This window comes from Perognathus longimembris, chromosome 16, assembly GCF_023159225.1.
Source record: "Perognathus longimembris pacificus isolate PPM17 chromosome 16, ASM2315922v1, whole genome shotgun sequence".
Lineage (NCBI taxonomy): Eukaryota > Metazoa > Chordata > Mammalia > Rodentia > Heteromyidae > Perognathus > Perognathus longimembris.
In genome coordinates this window covers 22,131,152-22,148,135 of record NC_063176.1, presented here as the reverse complement: position 1 = coordinate 22,148,135, position 16,984 = coordinate 22,131,152, and the positions used below count along the sequence as shown (strand labels likewise).

General features: G+C 35.6%; 1 protein-coding gene across 3 annotated transcripts in view; it reads right to left on the bottom strand.

Moving 5' to 3' along the window:
* The window catches only part of Antxr2 (ANTXR cell adhesion molecule 2), a 128,701-nt gene that overhangs the window by 63,923 nt on the left and 47,794 nt on the right, over positions 1-16,984 (bottom strand). For all 3 annotated transcript variants that reach the window (XM_048363850.1, XM_048363851.1, XM_048363852.1), the window contains exons 11-12: positions 12,104-12,182; positions 4,900-4,995 (exon numbers count right to left, since the gene is read on the bottom strand). In XM_048363850.1, coding sequence (XP_048219807.1) covers positions 4,900-4,995; positions 12,104-12,182 — 175 coding nt within the window. The remainder of the gene's footprint in view (positions 1-4,899; positions 4,996-12,103; positions 12,183-16,984) is intronic.

Below are 16,984 nucleotides of genomic sequence, written 5' to 3'. Positions count from 1 at the left end.
CAATCTTAGCTTCTAGGGAGTCCATGAGACTGTCACCTCCAATTACCACAAAAAGCCAAAGTGAAAGTGGCTCAAGTGGTAGAATACTAGTCTTAAGCACAAAAGCTCATAGTGCCCAGGCCCTGAGTTCAAGTCCCAGTACCCACACCAAAAGAGACAAAGCAAGAAAGCAAGCAAAAGAAGGAAGGAAGGGAGGGAGGGAGGGAGGGAGGGAGGGAGGGGAAACTTGCTACTTAAAGGGAAATTAAATACTTATGGGGCAATTTTAAAAGGTCAATCTCTTTCCTTTCAAGAGATTCATTGGGTTTGTATCTAAATTTGAATACATGCATATTGCTCATTTTTGCTATCAATATTATCCTGATGAGTCTTCCAATAGATCCTTGGTGTGAAATGATTCTAGTAAAACATATGCCTTATATATTCTGAAAATTTTAAACCCATTTCACCGAAAAATTGTTACACAGATACAGAAAACAAATTGTACTCAGTCAATAAAGTATTTATATACCTACTTCACACTTATTCTTCCCAACACAAAAGGATTATTGTAATTTTATACCACAAAAATCAAAAGCTCTATTCAGTACTTTCCAAATCAGAAACAGCAGATGATTCTGAAAATACATTCAGTTCTCATCGATCCTATAACAAACTGTCACAAACTTAGCGCTTTAAAACAACAGAAATACATTTTATTTTGTTTCTGGAAGTTAGGAGTCTGCACTGAATCTTTTAGGGTTAAAAATTGGGTGTTATCAGATCTGGTTTCATCTGCAACTCCAGAGGGAATATGCTCCCTGTCTCCGCCAGCTTCTGTTTGTGCCAGCATTCCTTGGCTTGTGGCTACATCACTTTGTTTCCACTACCACCTCCTCTTCCATTGTCAAGTTTTCTTCTATATCCCTGTTATAAAACACATTACTGCATTTGGGATCCACATAGCCCATCCTGGACAATGTGTATCTCAAAAACCTTCATTTGATCTCATCTGCAAAGCCCCTTTTGTTGTATCTGGCAACACTCAGATTTTAGAGATAAAGTCCTGAATATATTTAAGAATCTTTATTGATCTAACTAGAGGAGCCTTTTCCATATTGCACTGATCTCTGCAATGTCTCACTCTGCCCACCCTTTCCTTCCGGGGGATTCCCTATCATCGAAACTTGACATAAAATGCTTGAAAGACTGTTACTAAGGTAGAAAAACAACTCTGAGAAACACTGTCTAAAATGTAAGTCATATGATCGCCCCTGAATTATTGACAGATTCCTATGTAATTTTATTCTCTAAACAATACAGTATTTGATCATTTTCTAAAATAATATTTCATATTTCAATAGTACATAAGATAGCAAATGACTAAACTGGGAACATGAGACATATATCCATGTTTCCGTTGAAGACAGGTCTTGATAATCACTCTGAGGCAGATCCTATCCAGAGGTGTACAGAAGACACCTCCTAAATGTGCCTGAGAAATGATGCTATGAGCTTCATGAGCATGTTTCCGGTCAAAGATCTGGGTTTAAATACTTGGTGATTGCACTTAAAATGTATTTGAATACAAAGAAATGTATACAACACCAAGCCAAAACAAATGTTATTTCATCTTGAGGGTAGGTCAAGTGGTAGACTGCTTGCCTAGAAAGCATGAGACCCTGAGTTCAGTCCTCAGAACTACACACACACACACACACACACACACACACACACACACACACACACATATTATATTATCGGGGCTGGAAATATGGCCTGCTTCATATACATGAAGCCCTGGGTTTGATTCCTCAACATCACATATATACAAAAAGGCCAGAAGTGGTGCTGTGGCTCAAGTGGCAGAGTACTAGCCTTGAGCAAAAAGAAGCCAGGGACAGTGCTCAGGCCTTGACTTCAAGCCCCAGGACTGGCCAAAGGGAAAAAAAAAAAGTTATATCATAATGATAGTCAATCAAAATCACATTATCTCTAGTACTCTGAGGCGGTTAGAAATGATTTAAATGGCCACCCTCTAATTTCAGCATTGTACTAATATATTCTGTAAAAGTAACAAAACAAACATCCTGCAATATATCACTTTCCATTTTGTGTTCTTTTCATCACGTGGATTCATTTTTCATTTTTCTCTAGCCCACTTTCATTCCTGTTTAAGACTCAATCATCTACACTTCTGTTAGAAGTACTTTTCTCTGCCCATATCTAAGTTGGACTGCCACTGACATCTCACTTCAATTGCTGATAGAACATAATTGGACAGTCTTAATTTCCATCAAGACCAGAAACGAGCACTAGTGAACAGCTAGTAAAAGTTCTTTTCATGTGGTCATACAGAAAATAATCTCTCCACCAACTTCGTGTCACCCCTGAGATAATTTCAGGGTCCCAAAAGAAATAGAAGGCTTTCCTTCATAGGGTTCTCATGCAATGCAAACCATCTTTTATACTAGGTCTCAGCCAAACACTTCCCAAAGGAAGTAAAAATAATATCACATATATAAACATTCCATCTCAGATGTTCCTTATGAATTGTCACCCACTTATTCATCATTCATACTCAGAGTTCTCTGAAATGCTTCTTATATTCTAACTATTCTTTTTATAGGCTGGTATATGACTTTTTTGTACTGACTAGCTCACATTTGTTTCCATATTAAATATCAATTTCCACATCATCCCTTGGGTTTTTTGCATCTCTTGTTTTAACCACATTAATGGGTACCTACTAGATAACCAAGGACCACGTGTAGTATATCTGCTCTACCTTCTTTGGTTTTGAATAAAATTTCAAAAATATTTGCTATTATCCCTTTATACCTACACATCAGACTTCACACTAGAGAATAGCTGCTTGTTATTCTATACTTCTAAGTATAAAATAAAGGCATCTCTGACTTGCAATTAAAGAAGTTAGAGACTTGGAGATTTTGTTATGTCTATGGACTGAAAGTTTTTCTGACATCACTTAAATAAAGCAACGTCTCTATTCTTTGCATAAAAACAACTCCAGGATTTATAATCAGCAAAGTCTCAGGGTTAGAAACATCTAGCCTCGCTAACTAATGATTATAAAATACCTTCTATAATATCCAAAGTAATAGTTAAAACCTGTATTTTCACAAATTGAACAACCTTTGAAAATGTATTTCAATCTCTATGTATCTTTGTAAAAAGAACTATACATTTTGACACTTTTGAGATCTATAGTCAATAGTAATTGAAATTACAAAATCATGAGGGCCAGAATTCCTCCATGGTAAAATGTAAATTAAGCAGCAAGGAGTATAAATCACATGAAGAACCTTCTTGCTTTTTATTTTGAGACTCAAGAATGCTAGCCACTCTAAAATGGCCTTAGCAAGATAATCAAGATTACAACAGGAAACTGAGCACACACTGCTAAGGCAGGAAACTGATTAGATCAGCAAAGAGACAGGATAGCGCTTGTCTCTCCTTGATGCAATCCCTATGCCTCCTCCACAGGCCAAATGCCCTGGTTTAAAGGATTGTAAAGTTGCCTTATGAAGGGAGACTGAGGTAAAATTAAAAATGAATGCAGAGGTAATAAAAAAAACACTGCTGAAATTGCAATTAATTAAACTGATATCGATCAGTAAATGTGAAGGGGGTAAAAGAAGTCTAGTAAGATCATTCAAAGCACTACAATGATCTATAGAATATAAAGATCTATGTAATGTGCTTATAATAAAGGGAGCACTTTCCTATAGTAGGAATGCTTTGAAAAAGGCCTTGTTTGAAATAACCTTTTCTTTACAACCTGCACTATCTAAATTGGATGAATTGAAATATGCTGAAATGTCTTAATTTACTACCCTGTGACAGACAGTGATGCCTCCGGAAAGAGGTCCATCACTTAATTCCCTGCTATTGTGAATAGATTACCTGGGGGGGGGGTAGATTTTGTAGATGTGATTAAGATTAAGGACCTACAGTTGGGAGATGATCCTGGATTATCCAAGTGGGTTCAACCTAATCCAGGGCTCCTTAATATTAGATGTTCTTTCCCAGCTAGATTCAGAGTCAGGGGGAGATGTGGCAACAGATGAACCAACAGAAGATGCAATGCTGATGGCTTTGAAGATGGAGAAAGAATGAAGGCCCTAAGTCAGGGAATGTGGATGGCCACTTGAAGATGGAAAGATAAGGAAGTTAACTCTGCCTCAGAGCTTTAGAAAGAGCTATATCACTGACTGTCCTTTCAGTCCAGTTAAGTCCAGTGAGACCCATATCAGAGATGTGGTGCTACAAATTGGTAACTATATTTTTGTTTCTTTATACCATCAAACATGGGACCATTTCTTATATCATCATTGGAGAGCTAGTATTGGTCTATATTCTTTCACCGGACTATACACATACATGAACAATTACACAAACTGAAAGTCTTAACCAAAAATGACCATTTAGCAGATACACTAACACCAGCATTTTGCTTATATCTAAAATGTTTTTCAGAGACAGAGCAGATTCTGAAATAGGTGATCCCTTGAAGAGAAAATAAGACATTAACTGAGCATTTGAAAAGAAAAACAACTGTGGCAGATTACGTACATCTCTCAGTGAATACAACGGATTAATTGATTAGTTCCATTGAGCTTTCCTTGTGTTTGAATAGACACACTTTTACTCACCACTTCCCCTGTATTTCTCAACCCTTCCTTCCACACTTTGTAAAAGATGAATGTTTATAACAGGAATTATCTATACAGCTTTCAGAATTTATTTCAGCAATAGAGTAATTAAAAGTTGAATTGCTAGTTGAAATTTGCTGTTGTGAAACTGCACAGGGTCACATATATTTCATTCCATATTTTCTTTATGTTCTAGTGATAAAAAAAAATAACAAAAAAAGAATTACAAATATTTCTTACTCACCACTTTGCAGCAAAGAGGCCAAAACCACCACATCAAACCAATGCCCAGGAGTAACAACAACACAAGAATAGCAATGAGGGCTGCGATCCCATTAGACTACAGAAGGCAAGAGAAAACAAAACTCTCAGCAAGGCTTAGGACAAAAATTGCACATGCATATTACTGTAAAGAATCAGTAGAAAATAATACAGATTGCATCAAAATGTCAAACCACATTTTAGCAATTTTAATTACCTCAAATTATTTAAATTCTATAAATTCTTTTCTACTGTATTTAACATATATTATATATACATATATATATATATACATGTCAGGTTAAAATAGGAAATAATAAATATGAAATCTTCCAAAATGTTACAGACTTTTATATGTCTTAGCTTAATGCAGAAAATAATGTAGAGGGAAAAAAAATCACAATTTGGAGTTCCACAGTGGTTTTATAGGGATTTTTTTTTTTGTCTATGTGAGAGTTGTATTGGTTCAAGCAGTATGGTTATGTCTGGGCACTAGTGGCTCCCACATATAATCCTATACTCAGGAGGCTGAGGTCTGAGGATTTCAGTTTGAAGTCCAGTCCTGAAAGGAAGCTCCAAGAAACTCGTTTCCAATTAGCCACCAAAAATCCTGAAGAGTTGTGGCTTAGAACACTAGCCTGGTGCAACAAAGTTTCTCAACAAAGCTCAGGGATAGTGCTCAGGCCCTCACTGACAGGCATGTGTCACACGTGCATGTGCGCACACACACACACACACACACACACACAGATTGTGCACATTCTGCAATACCTAGCCACTATGACAGGGAGCATACATCCTCCTCATGAAATGTCTTCCCCATGTGCCTTGAGATAAAAGATCCCACTAGCTATATAATGTTACATTGCTGAACTAGGAAGCTTCCTAATCTGAGACATGCAGCCCTAAGAACTGAAAATGTCAGGAATACCCCAAGAACATTCCACGAGTTCCAGCACTCATTGAAATAGATGTTTATTCTCTGTGCATTAAAACTGTGAAAAAAAGATTGCTATGAACACTTAGTTCCCCTTTTCTTATAACTTAACACTCTATGTTCACAAATAAGGGCAAGTAACAATGGATCACAAATCTGATAAAAAGTTTACTTGTTAGTTTGTACTTTCTATGCATGATGGGAACAGGAAATTTCCATGAAAAGGAAATTCAGAAAATTGTGCTGACACTTGGAATCTAAAGTAGAATGGTTGATACTTTGTATCTAACTAGGGTAAGCACTAAAAATTCTTGGTTTTCCATCAATATAAAATGTCTCTATAAGTAAAACTCACAAAACCACAAGGTACCTCCTGATGAAAAGCTACATTATTATAATAATATTATCATCTTCAATGATTCCAAAAACAGTCTCAAAAAATTGAAGGTACAACCTATGTATGTAATCTCTACTATATTTAAGACAAGTATGATAGAGAATAGAATTAGAGGAAGACCGTATTTAAATCCACCTGACCTTGACATATATGTCTGAGATACAGTCTCTAGCTCAGCTAATTGGATACCAAATCCATTTCCTTTGTTTTGGCTCTCAAGGCCATTATCAGAAAATAGAAAGTCACAAAAGGGAAATCACATCATTGTTCATATAACTTCATAAACAAATTAAAGAAAGGTCAAACACATAAGATTTAGGCCTCTGGTCAGACATCATACTACAAACAAAACTGAAGAGGAAGAAGAATTAGGAACTAAATAAAATAGTACCCAAGTTTGCATCATGAAAAGAATCTAGAAGCTTTTTACTTCTACTCAGGACAGACCTCAGATCAAAAGAATCTTAATTCAACATGTGATTGTTATTTTGTTTAGAAAAATTGAAAAAGTACGACTGGAAACATTTTTTTATTCATCCAGAAAATATCTGGTAAGCCCCATGCTAGAAGGGGCTTACCCCTTCACATAGAACACACAGGTTAGAGAGCTAAACTAAACCTTAAACTAATAACTGTAAATGTGAAGAGAATGGAAGGAGATGAAACAGAACATTTGAAATGAGGAACTAACCTAGCCTAGGACTCTGGGACGAAATCCTTGGTAAACTATAAAAACCAACTGTAAAGATTTCATTCTGAATTAGTAGTTCTTGTAAAAATCAAAGAAAAACCATTGTGGTTAGCAGAGAGTTACAAAGAACTAAGCAACAACTGGGCAAACAGACAGAAAGTAATCAAATTAAAGATTCAATCTGCTACAATTCATTACAAAAAGAACTGGAACTGGACTTGGGTTGGAAGAATGGCCAATTTTTAGATCAAAGGAAAGAGTTCTGGGCTGGGAATGTGGCCTAATGCTAGAGTGCTTGCCTTGTCTACATGAAACACTGGGTTCGATTCCTCAGCACCACTGAAGTGGCACTGTGGCTGAAGTGATAGAGTGCTAACCATGAGCAAGAAGAAGCCAGGGACAGTGCTCAGGCCCTGAGTTCAAGCCCCAGGCCTGGCCAAAAAAAAAAAAAATTAAGAAAGAAAATAGTTCTGCAGCCAGGTTCTGGTGGCTGATGCCTATAATCCTAGTTACTCTGGAGGCAAAGATCTGAGGCTCCTGGTTTGAAGCTAGCTTGCAGATTTCTGACGAGGTACTATTTGCGTAAGTCTATGAAGTATGTGACAATTTGGAAATAACAGTTAACTAAGAAGATCAGTCAGCGGCAGCACCCACATGTCAGTCAAGGCTTTAAAGCCAAAACTTCTTGAAGGTTTATCATAGCATAGAGCAGAACTTTGAAATTTATTAGAAGGCACTTATTTTCTAGTCATAGAATCATGTTAAGTTGTTGAACTTCATCTGCACCTAATTGCTTTTTCTTTGTTAACAGTAAGTTATAATACATCGGTCAAAGCCTTAACTCTGCCAAAATTCTGAAATCCAAGCTAAAAGAATCATAGAAATATAAAAATAAATCAAGCTCACTATTAACTGTACAGGAAGAGGAATCCCTTAAAAGTTTCCAAACTGCATGAATAATACTTTGGGATCTGTTCACAAAAATCATCACATTAAGACAGTAGACATCCTGACCATCAATCCATATATCCCTCCAAGGGTTCAGTGAGTGTAACAGATAAACATCCTTGAACATGTATGAGTAGTGTGCACTGTGCATGAAAGATTGAGGGTGTCTCTGTCCTTGTAACTCCCTGGGAACTGCTCTGAGAACTCCTGAGAGCTTTGCTCAGGAGAAGTTCTGGTTCTCTTTGAGCTCTCCATGGGGTCGTCCTTCTTTTCATGTTGGAATTTCATCTTCCTTTGTCTTTTCTATTTGTTAATTCTCCTGCTTTTCCATGTCTTGAGCATTTTTTGCTTTCTCGCTTTTTTTTGTTTTTTTTCTGTTGACTCAAATAATGGTACTTTTACTTTTGAAATTCTTTTTTTATTAATTATCTTTAAGTAGTGGTACAAAGGTGTTCTAATCTTTTAAATTTTTATTAATTACCTTTAAGTAGTGGCACAAAGGAGTTGCAATTTAACAAAGCAGTTAAAACTAATCAAATCCAGTTTCTTTCTTTCTGACTGTGGATTTCAGTACTCCCTTTTCCTAAAAAGAAAAATCCACTTTATGATTGTTAAATCATAAGGAGATACTCCAGTATCTCCTATGAGGGAGGGAAGCGGAAGGGAGGAGGAAGTTTGCCTTTCCTTTAGATATGACCAACTAGAAGACAGATGGCCCAAAACTTTTGCTATACTAGTTATTAAAAATTCTCCAGCCCAAGATGGGCAGCAGTGGCTCCCACCTGTAATCCTAGCTACTCAGGAGGCTGAAATCTGAGGATCACAATATGAAGCCAGCCAGGACAGGAAAATCGATGACACTCTTATCTCTAGTTAATCACAGAAAAAGCCAGAATTGGTTCTGTGGCTCCAGTGGTAGAGCAAAAAGAAGCCCCAGGAACAGAGTTCAAGATTGACACACAAAACAAAGCAAAAACCCTCCAGCACTTGAATTCAGTGGAATTCTATTCAATTTCTCCTTCCTCTTGGTATAGTTTTAAATAAGACCTCCCTTGCTTGTTTCATTATTTCTAGTTCAATTTGATCTTGATATATATTCTTCCTACTTCATAATTCCATTAAAACTAAATCTTTCAATTAGTCTTCTCTTTCCTACTACGTCAATAACAGTGAAATCAAATGATGCTTTCCATCCCCGATCTCTCTTGAAGATTTGAAGGTATTCTACCATTAATCACTGTATGTCTATCAATCTCACTGACTCAGCATGTATGCAATGAAAGTCTCTAACACAGTTCTCTTCATCTCCAGATTCAGCAAGGCGAAGATCTAGGTGAAGGCCATGAGCTCTATATTACGCAATTAGAGACTGTTCTCAAATCAGAAGACACTTCACAATATAAATTTCTTAACTAATTTACTTCCAATATCACTTCCAGTACTGTTCTTGCCACCATAACTCAAATTCTGAACCCAAAATTTTAATGTGCATTCTAGCATTTGTTCCTGAAAGCTTTTTCTGTCTTATTTTCTTTCTATCTTAATTTCCCTGTTGAATCTAGTCTTCCCAAAATAGCAAACTGCATCACCACATTTGTGCCCAAATTTTTTATAAAGACACTATTGATTGCAGTCAGACTTCATGACATCTCTCTTTTTTAATGAGCTTTTCATACAAATTTGTTGGCTAATCATTCTGCCACATTTCAAAACACAAAGAAAAGGAAGAGAAAGAAAAGGGTGAGGCAGAGGAATATGGGTTAGCAAGAACAGTGTTTACACAGGCCAGCTACAGTGATCTCCTTAAACCTTAAGTAAAATCATGCCACTTTCCAATATCTCTCAATTTTACTCAGAAGAAAACCTCCCATGCTTGCACAGTCTCATGTAGCCCCACCTATTCTGCATGACTTCCATCTCTGACACTACCTCATCATATCCTGTCCATTCCACTCCACCGGCCACTTAACTCTTCTTTAAACTTACTAGGTACTATCCCACTTTAGGCTTTATCCTGGCAACTCTTTCTTCATGGAACAGTTTTCCAACTGATGGTGTTCAAGGCTCAGTCTTTCACCTTCCTCTAGTCTTGGCTCAAAGCCCTTCTCAGTGAGAATAGTCTTGGCCTTTTCCTTAATGTTATTTCTTGTGCTCTGCCGCCCTCCTCTCCTCTCTACTCTACTTCTCTACTCTTCCCTTCTCTACTCTTCTCTCCTCTCCTCTCCTCTTCTCTCTAACCATTATCAGCACAACCAATGTACTTTTTTATGAAATCATTTGACTATTAAATTACCCGTCGTCCTACTACCTTTCTAAGAACTGCTAAGACTTAGCTAAGAATTCCTTATAAGCAGTCTATAAACTCCAGATTAATCATTCAATCTCAGCATCTTGCATAAGGAACTAGTACATGGCTGAAAGACAAGAAAAAAGACTTCCTGCTTTCAGAGAAAAGGGGTTAAAAAAAACTGCAGATGAAGAATAAGGGGGAAGAACAAAAACACCATTTTAGTGAATTAAGCATTGAGAAACTACACACAACAAATGTTTGTAATTTCAACCAACCACATTCTAGAGACCAAAACCCTACAAATTACAACACCCAGAAAAACCTAAAAATTGCAAAACACACTACAGACCAAATTTTAAAAATAAAAAAAACTATTTACAAAATAGAAAGAAGTATCATTAAAGCTATATAAAGAGTTCAAAAGTGACACAGATTCCATCTGGATTCTCTTATTCCCGTGACAAAGGCTTGTAATGACAAACACAGCCATCTCTACATGAGTAACACTGGCGTGTTTTATTTTGCTTCTTGAAGGGGAATGGCTCCCAAATTAAAAGACAATAAATCATGAGATATGGGAAAATCTTAAATTTTGGTCCTCAGGAAGACAGGGTTTTTTCTTCCTTCCTTCCTTCCTTCCTCCCATCCTTCTTTTCTTTTTTTCCTTTTTGCTTTGATTTATAGCATGTATATGTGCGTGCGTGCGTGTGTATATGCACGCATGCCAGTCCTGCGACACTGAGCCTAGGTGCTATCCCTTATCTTTTTGCTCAGGGCTAGCACTCTACACCTTTGAGCTACAGGTCGGTAAGAATCTCACTGAGTTTCCTGCCTGAGCTGCTTCCAGCCACAATCCTCAGATCTCAGCCTTCTGAGTAGCTCGATTACAAGCATGAGTCACCAGCAACTGGGCTAACTTACATTTCTTAAGAAGGAAAAAAATCATACTTAAAAATAATTGCCACTTAGTCCAGTTAAGTATTTCTTATTTTCATATTCTACAATTTTATATCAAATCATTCTCTAAGTTCACAAACAAATATAAGGAAAAAATACTGTCATATGAAATTTAATTAAAATTTATATTTTAAAATACTGCATTTTAGGCAAAAAAATCAACAATCTCAACTTAAATATAGTGTTCAATGTAGTTTAAGAGACTAATAAACTATCAAAATCAAATTTATTATGTCAATGAGAAAGCACCTACAATTACGATGTACAAAATACAAAGTCAGATATTAAGATGCACAAATAAATTGAAACAGGATAATAAACATCTTATATACTAAACTCTAATCTTCACAGCAGAAAATCATTTCTACATTTATTCTAAGAAATGTGCCATCTTTAACTCTTTTATCTAGATTTTTGATAGACCTTTTGCATTTTAATCACATGTATTTTGTTTTTCATTTCTTTATTGTCAAAGTGATGTACAGAGGGGTTACAGTTTCATATGTATGATAGATTTTTTAACTGTGTAGCAACTAAGATCAAATATTTGCTATCTTAAAATTTGTTTCAAAGTGAGTTAAAAAAAAATTTTTTTTAACTTTTTTTTTTTTTTTTTTTTTTTTTTGGCCAGTCCTGGGCCTTGGACTCAGGGCCTGAGCACTGTCCCTGGCTTCTTCCGGCTCAAGGCTAGCACTCTGCCGCTTGAGCCACAGCACCGCTTCTGGCCATTTTCTGTATATGTGGTGCTGGGGAATCGAACCTAGGGCCTCGTGTATCCGAGGCAGGCACTCTTGCCTCTAGGCTATATCCCCAGCCCCAAAAAATTTTTTAAACTAAAATAAATTCTAGATAAATTTTTATTTGGGATGTTCTCAATTGTTATTTTTTGTTCCTTTTCTAACAATTCAGAAGCTCTAAGCGTTTCTGGATAGAATTATTTTGAAAGGTACCCAATTGTTTTACTTACACATTGTGTGGCTGTGATTAATATTGAACTTGAGATGATAGACTTTCCTCCATTAAAACTCACTGAAACATTAAGCGTTCTGAAAGAAAAATGAAAAAAAATGATAAAAAATAAATTCAAAAGCTCAGGATTGTAGGAGAGCCTTATATACTTATATAATTTAAAACTGGTCAGAAAATATACTTAAAAAGTAAGGATCATTGCTTTTGATCAACTTTTTTCTTCTTTAATTCCTTATAACTCAATAGGCTTACATGACTTAATTTTTCCTTCTAAAAGCATTAGCATGAACAGTAAAATTAAGAAACTCCTTAATCCAGAGAACTACTGAGTCTTTCAGACTAACAAAAACCTAATTCAAGGGAAAATACTATGATCCCACTTACCTTATTTTTTAATCAAAGAACCACTTGTTTAAGAACATGAAATTTGAAGTGATATAACATGAAATAATGAAATACAGAGAAAATACAAATGAAAAGTAAAAAAGGAGGAAAAATGATTATTGGATTTGTTGAACAGTTTGATGATATTAAGACAAAAAAATTATATAATCTAAAAATAAACCTAAGTATACAATCTCAGTATATTAAAATATCCAGACAAAAATAAAAGAAAAAAGAAAGAACTTTAGTTCCTGGCTAAACAATATCAATGTTAAAAAAAATACATCAATGTTGAAATACAGCTCTCATTTGAAAATATGGCTTCAAATAATAATTATAACTTTTAAATTCAGATTCTGATAATTTATTATTTGGAATCAGCCCAGAATTGATACCTTAAATAAATAAAAGCAATAATAAGATATCCAAATACAAATAACTACAGGATGTAAGTTATGTTAAAGAAAAGGCACTGCTCCAAACTAGTTTATAAAGTATATTATCATATAATCAAAGCTATATATTTACTAAAGCCAAGAGCTATAGATGAGATTTTGTTAGTCTATATACTATTAGATTTTATAGTAGTTCAAAGACAAATCTCGTAAAAATACTAAATTATAAGAATTGAAAACCAATAAATTTGCCTAGTTTGAATTTGTAGAATTTTGCTATTGTAATAGAAATATGAAAATTTTCTTCTCTATATCTTCTATTGTCAAATACTACTTTGCTATAGAAAAGACCAATCAGATGCAATATCAAGTTTCAATGACTATCAGAAGTTTCAGTGAATGTCAGAGAGGTGAAAAGAAAACAAGTATTTTCTGGGAGCCAGATGTTATAGGCATTTTATGGGCATCACTTTGATTAATCTTTATTAAAAAGCCTTTGAAGTAAGTATTAGTTTCAAAATCTTACAGATAGAGTATAAGAGATCTAGAATTACTAATTATCTTACAGATGTAGTAAAAGCTCAAATTCTACTTAATTTATAACTCTCTCATACTATTGAGGAAATACTGGGATGAAAATGCTTAAGGTATTTCCACAATTAGCTGAGTTCATACAGCAGTAGAGACATAGGGAAAGATATTAGTGAAGTTTAAGGTAGGTTTTCATTCAAATTTCAGAAATCCTCCTATTTAAAATACATATAATAAATTCATTTCAAAAAATTCATTAACAATGGTTTAGTTTTGTGGGCACTGGTGGCTCATGCCTATAAATCTAGCTTCTCAGGACATCTGAGGATTGCAGTTTAAAACCAGCCTGGGCAAGAAAGCCAGTGAGTGAGACTCTTTTAATTAAACACCCAAAAGGATCGAAGTGGTACAGTGGTAGGCTTGAGCACAAAAGGTCAGAGACATCACCCAGGCCCTGAATTCAAGCCCAGGACGAGAGAGAGAGAGAGAGAGAGAGAAAGAGAGAGAGAGAGAGAGAGACTGTATTTGGCCAAATTTAGAAAAGAATAAGAAATGTGAGTATTTATGTCAAACTAACTGAATTTTTGCCCTGTTCCAAAGCAAAATCTCAAGTGGCCTTATTTAAGAAAGGAAATTTGAATATAACTGCTCATTCAGCATAACTGAGTGCCTTGTTTTGATTTGTTTTGTTTTGATGACTAAGCATAATTGAATCCAAAATAATTTTTCTTTGTTCCAAAGTTCTCTAAAATGTTTACTAGAAATCATCTGACAGGATAGGGCAAGTTTCACTTGAAGAAAAGATTATTTTGATTCAGAATAATAGATGCTTGTTGGAGATAATTTTACACCTCCATTTTGAGGATCAGTGAATATTCACCAATGTTCTTCTCAATCTGGCATTTAAAATTCACCAGAAAATAGGGCAGGTGCTGCTAGGTCATGCTTCTAGTCCTAGTCACTCTGAAACTGAAATCTGAGGATCAAGGTTCAATGCTAACCCAGGCAGACAAGCCCAAGAGATGTATATCTTCAATTAACCAGCAAAAATAAAATAAAAAAAAAACCCAGAAGTAGATGTGTGGCTCAAGTGGTAGAGCTTCAGCTTTTACAAGAAAGCCAAGCAACAATGTGAAGCCCTGAATTCAAGCCACACTATCACCTTCGGTACATGCACAAGGAATTCAGAAATGAACCAGTTCTCTACTCAGAGAAACACTTACAACTTACCAAAATGGAATTAGTACATGGGATGTAATTTAAATCTAAGTTAACTCAGTGTATGATAACGTGACTGGGATTAAGTAAAACAGACTTGGTAATAAGTTTCATTTACTTGACTTTTCTGATCCACAGACTTCATGGAGAGAATAGGACATTTTCCTTCCTGAATATAATAGAGGCATTATCAACAACAGCAACAATAATAATTACAGATTTTATTGATTTTTGTTTTGCTATGATCAGACACATCACCTCATTTTTCCCATTTCACTCTCACAGAAGCCCACTAAAGTCCACTCTAGCATTATCTCACCTTTCAAATAAGGAAACTAAAGCTTAAAAACATGTTTTTTTTCCTGATTGTACACAGAATTTTCTTCAGCAAAGAATTTCAGTTCTACACTTTCTTACCTTAATCCCCATATAGTTACTATAAAATTTTATAATTAAAATTTTCTCATACCTATAAATTTAGTATAATCTTCCTGTTTTTTTAAATCTAGTCATCTATTCATAATTAAGAACGTATATCACTCTACTGTTAATTATTCATTTCTCAATCTGAAAAATGAGAAATGTACCTATTTCAGAGTTATTCTGAAAGAAGAGCTTAATAAAAATAATGTATGCTATTTCCTTCCTATTATAGAACAAGTTGGTTAAACTCAACACTGGTGCTCTTTTGAGCTGCATGCTTAAACCTCATGCCTAAAACTATACTTCAACTTGGTTTGTTGAATGTTTGACAATAAGTTCCTTGAATCACTTAGGCTTTCACTAGTTAAACAAACAAGTATATTTTAATTGCCTACAATAGCAATAATAACTATTAAAATTGTTCAAAATATACTGTTCTTATTATTAGAGTTTCAATAGCAAAGCAAATTAAATGTAACTGAAGATAAAATAAATAGACAATTACAATGGAGTAGTACATTAAGACAGTCATGGGTATATTAGAGGACCTTGTGAGAGGATTGCTTACCATAGTAAGTCACCTAGAAAGAAAAATCAGGAATCGGGAAATGGGATTTTAAAAGTGTCCATAAATGCTGAGCATTTTGCTTGCTTAAGCAAGAGAGGCACAGGCCAATGAAGTGGCCAAAGTCTCTAAAGGAGAGTAGGGCAAAGACCAGAAATTGTGTAGGCATTTAGGATAAACTTTAAGTGCTTTAAACTATGATAGAAATATGGTGCAAATCAGATTTTACAAATGTCACTCTTGTTGATACTTGTAAGTATAAGGTGTGATTCTGAAGAATACACTTTTAGAGTACAAAGACCAGTTAAGAAAGTCTCAGCCAGAAGTGGCACAAGTGGCTCAAGGGGTAGAGTGCAAGCCTTGAGCAAAAAGAAGCCAGGGACAGTGCTCAGGCCCTGAGTCCAAGGCCAGGATGGCAAAAAAAAAAAAAAAGAAAGAAAGAAAAAAGAAAAGAAAGTCTCAGTGTACTGGGAACAGGTGGCTCACATCTCTAATCCTAGCTACTGAGATCTGAGGATGGAGATTTGAAGGTAGCCTGGGCAGGAAAGTCTGTGAGACTCTCATCTCCAATGAACTTCCAAAAAAGTTGGAAGTGGAGCTTCCGATGCCTCAAATGGTAGTGTGCGGGCCTTGAGCAAATAAGCTCAGGGGCAGTTTCCAGGCCCTGAGCTCAAGCACATAACTGTGGGAGAGGGGAAGGGAAGGGAGGAGAGGGGAGGAGAGGGGAGGGGAAGGGAGGGGAGGGGGGGAGTAGAAAATAAGAAAAGGAAGTCTCATTCTATTTTGAGAAAGAACCTAAGTAGAACTGAATGGGAGCAATGAGGGCATGTGAAATGAAATGAAGACATTAAGAAGGAAATAGAAGGTGAGGACAAAGGAATAAAGATGACTTTAAAGCTTCTGTCTTACAAGTAACTCAGTATTCAAATTTAGCCAAAGAGACATGACTTCTTTTTATAAGCCCCAAGTTTAACAAGCCTATGGGAAGTCCAAGTTACTAAGTAAACATTTTGATAACAAATAACTGGATAGTGAACTTAATGATGAAGAAAGGATCTAGAGATTTTCAGCTCATCAGCAAGAAAAGAAGCCTTTGAGAAGAGGAGTTTATGGGTCAAGAACCCGGCCACAAGGAAAGTGACAGCTAAGGGAGGCTAAGAAGTAAAGGAGCTTGGAACAATTTCTGAGAAAAAGTAACTAGGGAAAGAACAAATGAAACATAGAGAAGCTTTTTGGGGACAGAAAGATTGGACTAGAATACAGGTGATTCATGGAGATAAAGGGACATTAAGGATTTCTGTTTCTACATATTAGTTCTGTATTATTTAACATTTGTTACTAATAATCTTAAGCTACAATTGTT